Source organism: Hippichthys cyanospilos, chromosome 11, assembly GCF_059441005.1.
Source record: "Hippichthys cyanospilos isolate Australia breed blue-spotted pipefish chromosome 11, RoL_Hcya_1.0, whole genome shotgun sequence".
Taxonomy (NCBI): Eukaryota; Metazoa; Chordata; class Actinopteri; order Syngnathiformes; family Syngnathidae; genus Hippichthys; species Hippichthys cyanospilos.
Window position 1 is genome coordinate 7,870,467 of NC_142379.1, and position 16,966 is coordinate 7,887,432.

The 16,966-nt window shown below is 36.0% G+C and overlaps 1 protein-coding gene across 1 annotated transcript; it reads left to right on the plus strand.

Annotated features, from left to right (window-relative positions):
• The first annotated feature begins 7,137 nt into the window (after positions 1-7,137).
• On the plus strand, positions 7,138-16,332 carry pou2af1 (POU class 2 homeobox associating factor 1). The gene is made up of 5 exons (XM_088428368.1): positions 7,138-7,165; positions 12,573-12,700; positions 14,201-14,240; positions 14,330-14,586; positions 14,738-16,332. Exons 1-5 carry the CDS (start codon positions 7,150-7,152, stop codon positions 15,146-15,148), a joined length of 852 nt encoding a protein of 283 aa, XP_088284494.1. The 5' UTR covers positions 7,138-7,149; the 3' UTR covers positions 15,149-16,332.
• Positions 16,333-16,966: the final 634 nt, after the last annotated feature.

The following is a 16,966-nucleotide window of genomic DNA, read 5'->3' on the forward strand; positions in this document are numbered from 1 at the left end:
ATAAGTGGGGAATGGTTTCAAGAAATTTGCATTTTGATGGGAACCCTACTCAAAGTACTAACTCTCTCCTAATATGTGGTTTAGTATTTTTTTTATGCTTCCCATATGTCTACCAAGTACAAGAAAACATTTAATGAATTAAAAGGGACGATTTAATACACAGTATTTATCTAACAGATTACATCTGTACTGTGAAAAAAAGACAAACAAAAGGAAGATGATTTGGTATCTTGCATAATCCGTACAAGTCACACCTCATTCCTGATATTTTGTGCTAGATAGCTTTCACTGGCAAAGTTAAGCATTAAAAGATTGCTGAGCATGCATGTGCATGTGTGAGAGCAGGCGCGTGAGCACATTGTGCACGTACTTAACTTTTCTGACACATGCCCTTGCATGCGGAGGACAGGTCCGAGTTTAAAAAAAATGTCTCTTTTTTGCAGTCACTGAACACTCTTCCGCAGATTGTTCGTCAACTTAGCGCTGTTTGTTCAGTATTTTTCATACTTAACACAAAGACGGCACCAAACAGAGTTTTGACCTCTTAAATGAGGAATTCAGGGCAGAAACAGTTGCACTCCATGCCCTCAAAGCTGCGCTGCTTCCACAACTCTACTCCACTTGCCAGTTGACTGCCTAGGGAAATCTTGTTGGATTATGTGCCATAAAATTCACTTTACCACAGATCCATGTGCACTAATGAAGAGTGGGAGAGTCCCCGTAGCATGAATACAGGCGCCTTGTGTTCTCCATGTACAGTATGTGGGTGATGAAGGGAAGCTGATGTTTAACTTAGATTAACTGTAAGTACACCTGGCACAGTTGTTCCATAAACCTGATGATGTTCCAAATAGGGAAGTTCCACAATTTCATTTTGATTAGGACTGAAGCCCCGAGTCTTTGAATGTGTGTTGTTAATTTTTGATGATCTTTATTGCTATTAGCGTAATTGCTGTTTTGCTTATTTGTGTGAGTGCTAAAAGCATTCACACATGTTAATGTACCTTTCTTCTTCTACCGTCATTATTATTTTTATTATTATTGTTGTTGTATTTTATTTTCGAATCCTATATTCTTTGCCTTCAGTTTGCACATTTTCTCCAATATATTTTTTCTTTTTCCACAGCTTTGTCCATATTTGTACATGTCTCAGCTAAGTCTAGTCTTTCTAACATCAAGACATTCCATCAATTCTCTCCTTCTCCATGAATTCCGATTCCAAATATTCAGTTTTACGAATATTCCACATTTTGTACCCTCGTATTCTACATTCATTTCCAATGAGACATTCAAAATTACAGATCTTTTTTTTTTTTGGTTTTTGACTGATTCATACTGTTCCAACTTTGAACTCTTCAGCTCACTCCTACCACATTTTATTTCTAATTTTCAAAGGTCGTAGTTTTTCATCTTTTTATTTCCCACCCTTTTTTGACCGCTTCAACCATTTCAACTTCAAACTGTTCAGCTATTACTGAGCATAATGGTTTTCCCCAAATTTCTAAATAATAGCAAAACAAAAAAAAATGTTTTTACCTTTTTTTTTTTTTACACCATTTTTTGAGCAATACTCATGTTCCAATTTTCAAGTAAAATTGCTCAGTTCATCCTTTCAACTATATTATTTTCTGGATTTCAAAATAAAATCATTAAAACGTCTTGCTGTTCGTTTGTTCGTCGTTTGTTCCAACTTTAAAATAATTGTCCTACTCCCTATCATGTTTTATAAGTTTCCAAATAATGTTTTTATCATTTAATATCCACACATTCACCCTACTACAATTGCTTTCACCAAATTTCTGAATGAGGGCATTTTTTCATGATTCCACATCATTATAATAGTAAATAAATGTATACAATTTTATTATATCATACAATACATTAAAATCTCCACGATTCCACAGTTCAATACCACGCTGTGTAATCCAGAGGAAAAAAAAATCATCCTCCCCATGACTTTCATTCAACTTTCACCATTCACATGCAATTTCTATAGAAATTGCTCAATCTGGTTCCAAATATTTTCATTCTGTCTTGCCTCCTTCAACTACTTTTGGGAATCTCCTGAACTTGAAACCTTATTTCAAAAGCGTGTTCGCTGACTGTTAACATATTGGATATTCTTTCATTCCTTGTCAGTGTTTATTGTTGAACTATTTATTCAAGGAAAGCAGCTGTGCAAGCACGGTTCAGAGGCAACCCCCTAAGAGCGATTGTATCTGGTGCTCTCAGCTCAAGTTTGGATCTGCTGCACAAGTCAAGGGCCAGCCAGCGCTGTCCTCACGCGCAACGGCCCGGGGATATGCAACAAGCGCATGTGTATTGACTGAGCGAAGACAGTGAGAGCATTAAGTGAGAGGTGAAAGTGAAAAGCAGATTTGTTTGCACTACAGGTCAAGACATGTTCAGACCTTGACATGATTACACAGGCTAAGACCAGGTGAAGCAGCTGCCTCCGACACACATACACCCACTCCTTCCCACACACACACACACACACACACACACACACACACACACACATGCAATTCAGCCTTGTGGTCTGCAGTTTGGAATTAGCACTTTATCAGCATGGCTGACAAGCTGCACACAGGCCCGAGGGTTGCACGTGACGGGGGGAAGTGATATAATGTAACAGTTTGAAGCGTGAGGTCAAACCGTGAGTGGAGATTATGTGGTCCTCAAGCACAACAGAAAAACAACTGTTTGTTTGAAATGGCTCGTTTTGACAAGAAACGTTGTTACAAAACATGGTCTCACACTTTTCTTGTTACCATAATAAAGTGACCACAGCACCAGTATTGAGACTTGTGTCCTGTATCCGGGCAGATTTTTTCCAGTCCTTTTGATTTGTTCCATCCTGACCATTAGTGTACTGGAGGGTATATATGGCGTATACCCACTTCATTTAGAGTAAGCATTGCATATACCTTTCAATATGCACCATTCAATAATATCCACCTGCCCAACACCATTAGAGGAAGATTGATTCGTCAGCCACATATGTCGAGTTTTGACGCACAGATATGCATTTTTATATGGGCTGTATTCTTACTTGCAATAATTACCGTAATGGGATGAGCTAGAGGAGATGGACGTCAGTTCGCTGTTAGCATCAAATGCCTGCTGCAGCTAACACCTGCTTGTGTTAGCTGAGGTTGCTACTGCATTAGTTTCAATAAAAGAAGCAGGCAGACTGAACCAATGTCTGAGTCCATCCTTGTTCACACACAGGAATATTACTAATTAAGAGTGCACTGTTAGACCATACGGAAAGGTATTCATTCGACTCATTTTTTTAATCACGGTCTTTTGGTATCTACACACAAACATAAATTTGGTGAAACACAGATGCTGCTCTACTTTGGGTATTTATGGTAAAAATGAATTGCGAGGGAAAGGAAAATCAAATGCTTGGAGCTCGTTCAACATTACATTGGCGCGGCGTTCACAGACTACTCATAAAGTGGGAAATCTGAAGCACACTTAACGTGGAACGAATATTGTATAACTTACGGATATGAAAACAAGAAAATGTAAAGAGCTTGCAAAAGATGATAATAATCCTGTTTTGCAATAGTTTTTTAAATTGTTGCCAATGTGTTGGCGTGTCTTGTACACGGTAATATAGAAAATACCAGAATCTGACCCTAAAATTAAGGAATACATTGAGACATATTACTGTGATTTTTTTTTTTCCCAATCTTTCTGGTTTCTAATTCTAATTTTTCGAGATGGCAAATTCTGGGTTTTTATTTGCTTTAACTGCAAATACTGACGCTTAATCATTAAATATTTCACTCTACCTGTCGTGCATCAATATACACCGCTTTTTGGAATGACAAATTCTTTGATTTTCTCACAAAACATGTCAAATTGAAGTTGACTACAGTTTGACTTTTATGCTGAATTGGTTTGGATCACTCTATGTTCAACAATGTGCCTTCTCACCCTTACATATGGAAATTCCACAAAATTGTGCAGTATATATATATAATATATATATATATATATATATATATATATATATATATATATATATATATATATATATATATATATATATATATATATATAAATATCTTTCAACTACCGTTATGTGATTTGACTGAAACCCAAATATAAGAATTGCCTGTTGACATTCATAGGCAAATATTGGGGTACACTGTTCATCTGAAAAGAGTCATCTTATATATATGTATGTATATATATATATATATATATATATATATATATATATATATATATATATATATATATATATATATATATATATATATATATATATATATATATATACACATATATATATATATATATATATATATATATATATATATATATATATATATATATATATATATATACACATATATATATATATATATATATATATATATATATATATATATATATATATATATATATATATATATATATATATATATATATATATATATATATATATATGTGTGTGTGTGTGTGTGTGTTATCTATGATTCCTAAATAAATGTTTATGCACATTATAATACTGTACCTCCCATCACTTTGTGGCTGTCATTTCTTATGTCTATATTTATTTGTTCTCGTTTTTCTTCTATGGCCAGTGAACCTTGAAGTGCATGCAGGTGTTTCCCTCTTTGCTTGTATACAGTGCTTTCAGGCCCAGCAAAAACCAAAGACTGAATTTAGACTTCAGATTTCTGCAGCTGTTCCGACTGTCATTTATCTTTTATTTGTTTTTGTTTTTTCAATCGTTTGGGTTTACGCTAAGGTTAAGATACATCATTTGCAACACCAAAACTTGATTAAAGGGTTATATTCACCTTTAAACTGATGGCCTTCAAGATAAAGATGAAACAGGAGTATCAAATATGTGTCATGACCTTTGACAGTTTTTTTTCATATCCGTTATTTGGCCCTTAACATGTTGTAACTTGAGTCATTGCTAGCATGTAGACTTGTAAAAACACAACATCCAAGGATCAATCGTGAGAAAGTAGAGGATGACACATCCGCATAAAAACTGAAGCAGAGCAGTAAAAAATATGCTCATCGTGGCTAATCCTAATCATGCTGAGGGAGTCACTGAGGAGAATGGAAATTACTACCACTACTACTTCGGAGCTCCAATTGGAAGTGTAAATTCATATATATATATATATATATATATATATATATACCAAATATACCAAATATGGTTCAATTGGCTTCATTTTAAAGATATTAAAAGTCCCTCCAACTGTTTAAAATAGAATTCATATTTGTTGAGGACAAGAGGTGGGACTACATCAGCTTTATACTTCTTCCTACTTTTCCTTTTTTTTGTTGATGCAATTTGTGTTTCAGTGTTTAATCAATCAATCAGAATACTAAATTGCTGTTGTGCGTGAGGTTTTCTGAATGTACTATCATACAGATTAATCAAGCCATTAATTCATTTTTCATATTACCGGAACCTATTTCATCTGAAATTCGGCCAACAGACGAAAAGTTATCTCACGATTATTCCACTTGAGCAATGCCGCGAAATGAAAATGTTCTCAGCTACATATTAAAGAAGAAAGTTAATTATTCACATGCCCAAACATGCCTGCACCGATTGCAATAAAGAGAGCACTTGATTTCTTTTCATACTGGCTCCCTTCCATTGGCACATCAAGAAAAACATTCACCGCAAAATAATCCTCTGAACAAGTCTTAACTTATTTCAGCCAATTCTTAAATTTCTTCCCATCAGTGCTCATGTACAATTCCCCCATGAGCAAGCACTACATTCCCGTAATTTGCAATGTCACCACCCACAGCATGCCTTTAATTGTTACCTGTTGCCTCATGAAAACATGCAATCATCTCTGTTCAAGTTCAAAGATGTTCTGCCGGCCACTCATGTTCTTCTGTACCCAATTTATGTAAGCTTACCTTGATGAAGTTTTCTTTTAAAAGGACAACCTGCAAACTGTTCTCATAAAAACAGGAATTCGGATACAAGGGTGATGAACGCTTTCAGTGCCATGAACGGGAATTCTCATTTTTTTTAAAATAGTAAGAACAATAATAAATGAAATTCTCATCAAATACGTTTTTTTTAATGGAGGGTAGATGACACCCTTGACTAATGCTCACCTAATGTAAGCCAATTGAGCTCTGTAGCGATAACTGTGACCCTCGGATGGCAGTGTTTCCACACATACGACACATATTACCTACATGCAATTCAAATTAAGCAGTGAAAATCAATCTTTCGTATAATACCACTCATATTTACATAGACATAGCACACAATATTCTGTTGGCCTTGAAAGATGAGTGAAAAGGCTAAATATACTGCCCCTCTAGAATTTTCCTTTTCCGATAATGCTTGGCACTGAAACGGTTAAGGAAAGTAACCCAAATCCAAATTTTCATTCTTGAAATGAATTTTTGAAACAAAATACAATCACAATAAAACATTGGGAACACCAAATCCAAACGTTCTCTAACATCCCCTTGTGCGACATTTTGAGCATTGTTCGATCATTTTCTTCCACATCATTGTCAGAGTAAGTTAGCCAAGGGATGAGACACTCCAAGTAGTCTGATTACTCAGTGGTCGTGCCATGTTGAATTTTGACATGTTGTCACAATCTGGGTGAAATTTCAGCTCCCTCGTGTTCTACTTTGAGCACTTTCCCTTTGATGGGTAATGCCTTTGATGTAAAGATCTAAGGATTGGACACAATACCGGACACACAAATAAAATTTGATTTGATTCTGTTTTGATGAACACTTTTTCATTTACCAAATAATTCCCTGAACATTTCTTCATAATGTCATTGACTTGAGTATTAATCAATATAATGATACAAAAACTGAATTTCAGTATTTTTTCTTCTCATTTTTGAGTGGTAACCTATTGACTACTATGAATACTGTCAAATGTTCACTTTTGCAGAGTTAAGGTTTTGACAATTAAATTTGGAAGATTTTGGTGATCTCAATTTTTTTCTCTGAGGAAAAGAGTGTTGATTGGCTATATTGCTGTCAGTGCCAAAAGTAGATGCATGACTTGTAGAAACTGCAAAATCTCAGGGGAAATATTCGCCTGTTAAAAAGCACTTTCAGTAGCACGCCTTCTTGATTTGCTTTATTCGCATCAACATCAGCAATATGCACTTAGACAAACGTAAGTATAGTAAACGTAAGTAACACGGAATTGTGGGTTTCTTAATATGTAATGGATTTCTGTCATATTAATGCTCATAATTGTTTTAGTTTTATGTAATTGTTTGGTTTTGTTAAATGAGGCGGTTCATATGTGCTTATTTTTTATTTTTCCATAATTTGAGATAATAATGAGTGGAGCATCAACAGTGTTTGACTTTGATGAACAAATCTTCACTTGTTATGGCAAATTATAATTAATAGCGTATCATATGATGTGAATCATTGCAATAGTCAAAATCCAACTTTGCATTAGGATATTGATTTTTACATGTGTTTGTCAAATGTATTGCTATTTTAATTTACATACTATCAAATCTGTATTCATTGTTTTATATATTACTGGAAAAATTATACGCGTTCAAAGCTACAGTGGAATTTATACAATATTGCTTTTTAGATTATAATTTTGTAACGCTCTATGAGAAAGATGTTTTTTTTTTTAATGGCTTCACATTAAAAGTGAATTGTAATCTTGATATGCAAAAAAGCAGCAGGCTCCATCTTTGTAAATGACTGTGCACCTGTGGCGCTTCCTCTTTTGACTCAAGCGAGTAGCGCTGCTTTATTTATTGTTCAGCACATTGATATCTGTGCATTGTCTTGCGTTGAGAACTTAATATTTATTCGTTTTCAGAAATTTGAAATGAATTCTTCTGTTACAAGATGACATTCTTACATTTGCAATTGTATCATTTACAAAGCTGAAACATATGAATATTGTGAACAATTTACCCACATTTATAATGAAGACTTTGGTAGGCAACCTTTTGTCACTTCATTTCTAAACACTGTATGAACCCAAAAATATCACTGCTATGAATCTGTGGAAGTGAGAAGGGCCAAGATCAAGTCTCTGTTTACAGTACATTCCATTCACTCCTTGCTGATGTTATCAGCCTTTCAACTATGTGCATTGACTCTCCACTACCTGATTGTGAATATTTTACGTTGGGCAAACCCAATAAAAATTCTAAAGGATTACGCATAGTAAAATTCTCAGACAGACTTTAACCTGGACTGGTAGGAAGTCGATCACAGGTCTCATAAAAAGACAGACACTCTGTCTGTCATATCGTCACTGGACGGGAACGGAGGCCACGCTGCCCGCATTGAAGTCTAACAAGTGAACCGCGACCCTGTCAATCACCCTGGAAACAAAACTAATTAACATAAGCAATGACCCTATTCATATGAATACTTTCTGGGTAGTCTAACTCTAAACAATACATTCAACATAAGTTTCGCAACGAAAATATCAATCAACTTAATTGAATGTTCAAAATGAATCCTCTTAACAACTACCTAATTTAATCAATTTTTTAAGAGCAAAACAAGCTGCAAATTCTTAGCTCTTATCGTGCCGTTTGTGCGCATGTTTATGTCGGAACTTTTGATGCCTGATTGTAATGCTATCACTTATCAACTGCTGATAAGAACAAAGGGAAAACGCAGTGAGCAACACCTCACTTTCACAATAGAGATTAAGTGGAGGGACAAACCCAGCGGCGCTACGGACACTTGCCCCTTCACCTTTGTCACCGTTAGAGCAACAAACAGCCTCTAAAGGTTAAAGGTCGGACGCAGCAGTGCGGTAGAGGTGACAAGGGGAAAATTCTTGTCCTCATCTGTCACAGCCATGAAATTGACAGATGGAACTTTTATCTATTTATTTTTAAGGACATTTGTGTATTTTATGTATATGTTCTTTATTTTATTTTTGTAAAGGGTGTAAAAAAGCAATGAATCTAACATTTGGTCTATACAGAACAAAACGTAATATGACCTTGAGACTTCCATGAATTGAACTTCATAAATATGACTCTCTACCTGGTTCAAAGCATCTTAAATTTACATTTTGAAGAGGGGAAAAATGAGTGCGCAATCTTAGTCTATTGCAGTGCTTCTCAATTATTATTTTCCAAGCCACCCCCCCCCCCCCCCAGAAAAAGAAAAAACATTTCGAGTCACCTTACTTGCCACAGTGACTTTAAATGAGATCTATTAAAAAAAAAAAAAAAAAAAAAAAACTGTACATGTAATATTTTAACATTTAAAAAACCAATAAAACAATACAAATACTTTTGAACTAATGGTACCTTTAAAGTGTAAACTTTTAAGCCTGTTTCTTGTGTCTTCACATTTGCTTGAGTAGACAATAAATGTGTGCGCTGTTTTGACTGACATGAACATGTTTGAAATCCTTTAAAAAGCTTTAGGCCTTTTTTTTTTTTTTTTTTTTAGGCAGCGCATCTCCACTGTGGAGCAAATGCTGGTAGATCCTGGCTCTAATTTACAAATACAGCGGACCCCCGTCTTGCGAAATAAATCCTAGCCTAGCCTTATTCGTACTGTGATTAACTCTAGCTTTGTTTCCATAGTAATCATCTTCTTACTTCTCTCTTTAACGTCACTAGCAATCTTGGGACCCATGGCTAACCAATTAAAGTTTGAATTAAGCAATATAATGTACAATAAATAAGTTATTGCAAGCACTCACACAAGATCAAGTCTTTAGCATGTCACCATCTTAGTGACACCATAACGTCAACCAATAGCGGAGTAACAACTTAGTGACTCCATGAAACCGACCAAACGCAGACCAGAATCTTAGGGGGCCACGACGCTAACCAATAGCAGACCAGCCTTGTGGTGACATATGTAGTGACGCATATAGTGATGTTTGAGCGTGGTGCAACTCGCTCGAGTATTTCGCTCGCACACTAACCGTCAAGTTTGGATTTTGTAAATTGTTGTTGATGCCGTAAAGGGGAATGAAAAAACTAGTATTCCACTTTGTAAGGTGAAAAAAAACATAAGCCAGGGACGCTGTAACCCGGGGGTCCACTGTAAATATGAATGACAACAATTTGCTTGCTTTCTTTGACTCAAAATTATCCTTTTATTTGTTTACAGCTTTTTTCTGTATAGCTATATAATGTGAATAATAATTTACTTTAATATTTGCCATAACATGTGACACTAAAATGCTTGACCTTTCAATCATCAGGTCAAGTCAAGTTCTAGTGCAGTGACTGCGATTACTCACAAAGGTTTCATGCAACACTGTTTGCCTAACTCACGTTCCACAAGTTATGGCCAACATATTGACTGTAGGATCATGGGATTTAAATGGCTATTTTTCACTCTTAACTGTTGGATTCCATTTTCACAGACTCTCCTCACAAGCAGAACCTCGTGTCAAACTTGTTCTCATTGGGAACCTGTAAAGATTTGACATTTCCTAGCTGATTTGATATTGTGAACCACGTCTCCAAGCATTTTGACAAATTTGAGGTCATTTTCTTCCACATCATTCTCACAATATTTTAGCCCAGATATCACTCTCCTGGTAGTGTGATAACTAAGCAGTCGTGCCTTGTTGAACTTTGACAAGTTGTCACCATCTGGGTGAAATTTCAGATCTTTTTTCATTACGTTCCTTTTGATGTGAAATTTCTTCGATATAAAGATCAAAGGAAAAAGAAGAAAAGAAGATAGCAGGTTATAAAATAAACGTGTGGCCTCTTAGTCCTCTCAGGCTAGGTGAGTCAAAGGTATCTTAACTCTAACCTCAGTGCGGAATCTTCAAGTTTCATTTACATTCCAAAAGGTGCATGTCAAGTTATTTCAAGACTTGAAATTGTCCGTAGGTGTGAATATGAGTGCCTTCTGTCCATGTGTGCCCTGAAACGGACTTTTTTGTTGTGATTTACTGCCTCTGGTATGTGAACTGATATAGTCTCCAGCTCACCCTTGACCTTGAACAGGATTAGCAGCACAGATGGACTTCACGCACTTCACATTTTCAATATTATAATCCATGTTGTCAAGGGATTGAATAATGAAAAAATTATCAATGAAGATATGAAATTAACTGATCTAATTAATGATTTTTTAATCTCACCTCAAAAATTCTGAGAAAACCTATTCACCTCAAAAATTCAGAGAAATCAAATCTTTTCTTCTTTTTTTTCAATACATTGCACTATTGTGGACGATCATAAGATTATCTTTCTCTCTTGTTTTTCTAACAAACATTAGGTCAGCGGTGTCAAAGGTACAGACCTGATTCAGCTCTCGAGGAGTTTTTTTCCAGCCCGATAGGTTATTTTGTGAAGCATTACAGACAGAATAGAACCGAAACCATTGGTCCACTGTCTATAATACTGTAATGCCCTTGCCCTGTTCTAAAGGGTTCGCTAAGTCGTTGTTCTGTCTGTCTGATCACTTCTTTATGAAAGAAAAGAAAGCGCCACACCGCTCTGGATAACAATCACCTCTCTCAATCCTTCTCCGCAGTCTTCCTTACTTCCTTACAAAAATCCTTACTTTTGCAAGCAATGTCCAGATGAGCTTAGAAACGAAACTTAGAAACGAAAGTGACTAGTTGCCATGCGCGAGCAAAATAGCTTCCTAATCACTTCAGTGAAAGAATGTAGTGTACTTTACTAGCATTCGTGTTAGCATTAGCATCTAGCTTCGTTGTGTTGTCGCCCTAAAGATATTTGCAATTAACAAGGTTCACCATTATTATTATTATCACCATTATCAGAAATTTGGCTTCAGTTCATGTGGTACTATCAACAATCAAGCTTGCATTTTTTTTTTTAATTTACTTTATTTACAGCTCAGCCGTTATCCCAAAGTATTTCAACGTGACATCTTGACTTCAACGTGAACTTCCAAAGTTCCAAAGTCTTAAAAATAAAGAATACATTCTTCTTGTCTCTACAACCTAAGGCCATTTCTAGCTGATGGTATTTTATGTAGTCACATGTAGGCTACTGTGTACTGTATCTTTCTTTTCATTTCTTTTCTTTTGTTTGCTTTTTTAAGGGGGGGCGCTGTTGTTAGACTTAATAGCCTCCAGTATGTTTTGTGTCTGGCTCTAAAGGACTATATCACTCGCTCTATCAATTCAATATCAAAACAGAAACAATAGAAACGGAACAGATCTCAACCATTTCATCTGTGATAAAGGAAGAACATTTGAATTGCAAATTGATATAATGTTTGGAAAAACAAAGTTTTATGTTATTCATCATATTACATTTTTCTTGAGTGGGAAAACTCCAACATGTGCATTATTTTTTACTCAAACAAAATGTTAAATAAAAACTAATGCAGACCATTTCTGTATCTAACAAAAAATAAAACCTACGGGATGTCATGCAAAAGAAAATACCCATCAATAGTTGTACACATATATCAATGTATTAATGCTAAATTTGATTTGCAGTCACAGAGAAAGCTGTTTATAATACCTTATAAACTCTTGCTGGACTAAAAGTTGATCAAAGGTTTATGTGTAAAGACCATATTTGTCCATATTTATGTTTGTTTTTTTTTTTTTCTGGCATTTCTAGCCTATTCCACTGCTGTAAGGAGATCCAGACCATACCAGGGTGTCAGAGTCAAAGAACCAGTCAAGGAGCTGCTACGAAGGAAAAGAAGTGCAGAGCTGCTGAGCACCAACACAACTCCACATACGGCAGTATGTAGTGATGAGTAAATGAAGCCTCATCAACCATTTTTGATATTTCTTTTGCTCCTCTAGATGGTGCTCTTGGTTTAAAGACGCAGTGGAAATGTAATGCATGTAATTTCAAATTACACTAGCATTTATAGTTTAACTTTATCAATAGTTTATAAATAGTTTATATTTATCTAGATGAGCAGAAAAAATTATAAATGAGGTTTCATGTTCCCTTCAGTAAGCACAAGACCACTTTTTGATCCATATAAGACCACAAGATCCATACATTACCAACCTAGATCTCTTTCATGTTTTCTATTCATTGCTTCAAAAGTATACAGTCAAATACGTGCAAATCATACAAATGGCTGGTTCCAGTACCGTTTTTTATAAACTTCTCCTACTTTAAAAATGTTAAAAAAAAATGTGGGTGCTTGTATGAAAATAGACTCTTGCCAAGAAATGATGCATAACAACAAAATGGCTTAGAAGTTTATGTAGCTGAAACATAATTCTGCTTTCTAAAAACAAACAACAACAATTGTGTTAAAAAATAACCCATTTATGAACCAAAAGAAGGACCATGTCAATATTTTGTTCATTTCGAGCCAACTTTCTGGGTTGTTTTGCTCATTTTTTAGATAAATTCATAAATAAAGAAATAAAATACTGATAATCATTCAAAATATATAGTTTTATCCAAAAATATATACAAACTATGCAAAAATTAGGCTGGTGTATATATTCATATACCAGCCTAATTTTTGAATTCTGGCAAACTATATAGTTTGAATGTTGATCCGTATTGTATTTATTTATTTATCTAAAACATTTAAAGGGTTGGCAGCTGGCAATTCCTGGTTCCAAGAAAGCACAAAATTACCTTTTTTTCCCTAGTTCAGCTGCTAGGCAACTGGCGCACTGATTAAAAAAAAAAAAGTTATTTGGTCTAATTGTCGTAGGTTGGGACAAGAATTACACTTTTACAGCTGAAGAGCTTCAAGAAAAGTCTTGCATGAGCCAGAGCCTTTTCCTGAACACAGGGGGATTTTGCTCTTATATAATGCAGGTGTTTTTCCATGACAGTTACAGTCATTTGATGTATGGCTTCAGGACAGGGCACAGCGCCCTATGCAAAATAACCTGCAGCATTGCCAAAGAGCTACCCCCCTTGTATTTTATTGCGCCCACACACAAGCAACACAGGTACACACACACACACACGCACAAGGCCACACCCGGTGCTTCAGAATGCACAAATTTTTGGCAAACAATTGAATGAGTTTGGTTGCAAAGTTAGCAGAGTTCAGCTGCCACAGGAAGTAAATAGAGTAATGGGAAAATGAAATAAATAATTTACTTCAACTACAAAGAGCTGTTACTCAATACCATTAAATTGTGTTGATTTGCTGCAAAGATGCAATGTTTAATATCTTCACTTCCACAATCTCTCTCTTATTCATTCATTCTAATTGCATCTCTTTTCTTCTTTTTGCAATCTGTATGATATTTTTTTAGGATCTGATTACCCACAAGAACCAGTCGACATTGACACAAGGTACTGATCCATGAACATCTTCCATCAAACGCCTGTATGTCAGGGTTGACAGACCTGTTTGTCCTACTGTATGTTTTCATCCAATACAGGGAACTTTGGGCATGATCTGGCCAGCTGCTCTCGAGCAAAATGTGATCGAGAGATTACACAAAGGAGAACGTCACTCCCCGTCCGGCCAACAGTTATGGCTTGGTCCTCACCTGACTACAGCCAGCAAGACACATCTGCTCAGCCTCTGGCTTGCCCAGCTGGGCCCACTTTGACAGCTGATGTCTACATGCAAACTCTTTGCCCCAGTTACACCATGCTAACCTACACACAAACTCCACTGCTCACTAATGTCAGCGTGAGTAGCTGGATTTAGATTTGATTTTTTCGATTTGGACAAACCATTGTCATTGTTATGTGTACGTTCTTGATGGAGATAACCCGTTCGGTATTTTGCTTTGGCGATCACTGCATTGTCTTATCACAGTTGATTGTTTTTGTTTTTCCAGACCATACCTGTGGCCGCAGCAACAAGCTCCCTTCCACAGATGGACCTCCCAGAATTAGGGTGTGCTTATATCCCCTGGACCCAGCCCCTCACCACCCTTTCTACCATGATTTCAGGGGTCCAATTTTCCCCAGGGACTACAACACTATCAGGGTCCTCTCTGGTACATATGCCTATGTCCAAGGCTTTGAACAGCCAAGGTGCAGATTCTCAGCTGCAGATGCTGGAGCCACTGCAATACTCAGACCAGACAGACTCCAAGGTTCATGATGAGGTGCTGGATGAAGAGCAAGCAGCAGAATTGGGAGCACCAAACCTACTTGATACAATTCTGGAGGAGCAAAGCAAAGATGAAAATTCAGGAGGGAAGGTGGCCTATAGTAACTCTATATTCTTGCCAAGTTCTTTTTGAACACAACTTTTTATGAACAGGGTATTTTTTTCTCTGAACCACAAAAGTATGAGCGTATTTTTTTTTTTGATTTGTCTGCTCGTCTGTGTAATTCAGCCAGTGCAGAAACAGATTTGATCAGATTTTCCAGTTTACATTTTCATTCAAAATCGAATTTCATGTCAAATCGAATTTCTATCTAATTTTTTTGGAATGAAGAATGAGAATTGTTATGATGTACTCCAGTCTGCTTGCAATGCAAAATGAGAAATCGGGAAATTAAAGTGTATTTTTTCGTTTTCTTTTTTTTATTAAGATCAGAATTGTAAGGAAAGTGTCATTTTCCACTAAAAGAGCACGTGGACCATAGCTGCTATTCTATTCTTTATTTTTCTTCATTGACATACCAACCACTGGAATGGAAGACAGAAGCCATGTTATTTGATTAGGTTTAGTAAACATAAGTGACTTGATTCAAGAGTTTTAATGTCATATGCATAGTAACACAGTGAAATTCTTATTCTGTTCACTTCCCGGAGCAGACTTACAGTCCACACAATAGAGCAAATAATAAAGTTGAGAATAGTAGGCAATAAAAACTGTAATAGGGCAGTCATAAGGCATGGGTATAAGAATAGACTCACATTCTGAACATATTATGGAGTAGAGGAAACTATTTGATGGAACATTTGATACCACTAATTTGTACATTCGCCTCACAGTTCAATTTTGGCTCTGGCTTTCCTATGTGGAGTTTTTTCTGCACCTTCACCCCACCCAACACAACCATCACAATATAAAGCCAGATAATATATAAAATAAACTGTAAGTATTACCTGGATCAGAAAAAGATTGTTCCCTTTCAAAACAGTCACTTCTTTCAGAGCATCTCTATCACCATCAGGGTTAAGCCAGCAAGTCAGTTGCGATCTCATGGAAGCTTCAATTGACACACGGTCTGATTTTTAAAGCTTACCGTTTGAGTCAAACTCAAATCATTTAGAAAAGACAACAACGTAAGCGATGAGAGATCTGTGGCTGTTTACATTAGTCATCATTGTAGCCTCTTACATTGTATTGTGTGAGCCGATGCATTTCCTAAGTCAACTCCAATGCTTGACTGCAACAATGGCTGCTCTCACCATACCAATGCATGAGCATGCACGCTATATAATATGATGACTATGTAAGAGCCACTAGAGACACATGGTTGTACTCTACATGCTTGTTCGGCACACACTCAACCCATGTCTTGGATAAGCATATCAAGCAATAAACCACCAAAAAATATAATTAAGGGAAAGATGATAGTTTTAGTTTCATTAAACTCAGTATTTATATATACACTTTTGACACCATAGTCCACATTTATTTTGTTGCAGCCATCTCAATAAAAAGAAAACATATTAGTGGCTTTGGAATGACATGTCTAACCACAAACTTGAGCAACAGCATTTACTACTAATTAATTCAAACATATTCTGTGATTTAAAGGTGTGCCAAGCATTAAATCTAGCGTCAAACACGTCACTTTTTAACTGTTTGGTTATGGTGAACCCCATCCCTTCGGTGAAACCATCATGTGCTGAAACGTAATTGCCTTTCACAGATAGAGGGTGATTTTATTTGTCATGGCTGCGTATACACTATTTCAATAATGTTATGATCCTGATTGCACACGTAATTTCCAAATTCCATAATTAAAGGTAAAGTATATTCCCCCAACCTCCTAAATAAAACCCTCTAATCCCTACCGCCAGACGTACTTGAAGCCATCCCAAACAAATACATTTCTATTGGTGTCATGAGATTCTTTTAGTAGCGACAGGTAAATGAAGC

Excerpts from the sequence above, each read along its gene's own strand:
- pou2af1 (XM_088428368.1), top strand. Across the intron at positions 14,241-14,329 it reads CCAGTCGACATTGACACAAG|GGAACTTTGGGCATGATCTG; the intron begins GTACTGATCCAT and ends CATCCAATACAG. Across the intron at positions 14,587-14,737 it reads CACTGCTCACTAATGTCAGC|ACCATACCTGTGGCCGCAGC; the intron begins GTGAGTAGCTGG and ends TTGTTTTTCCAG.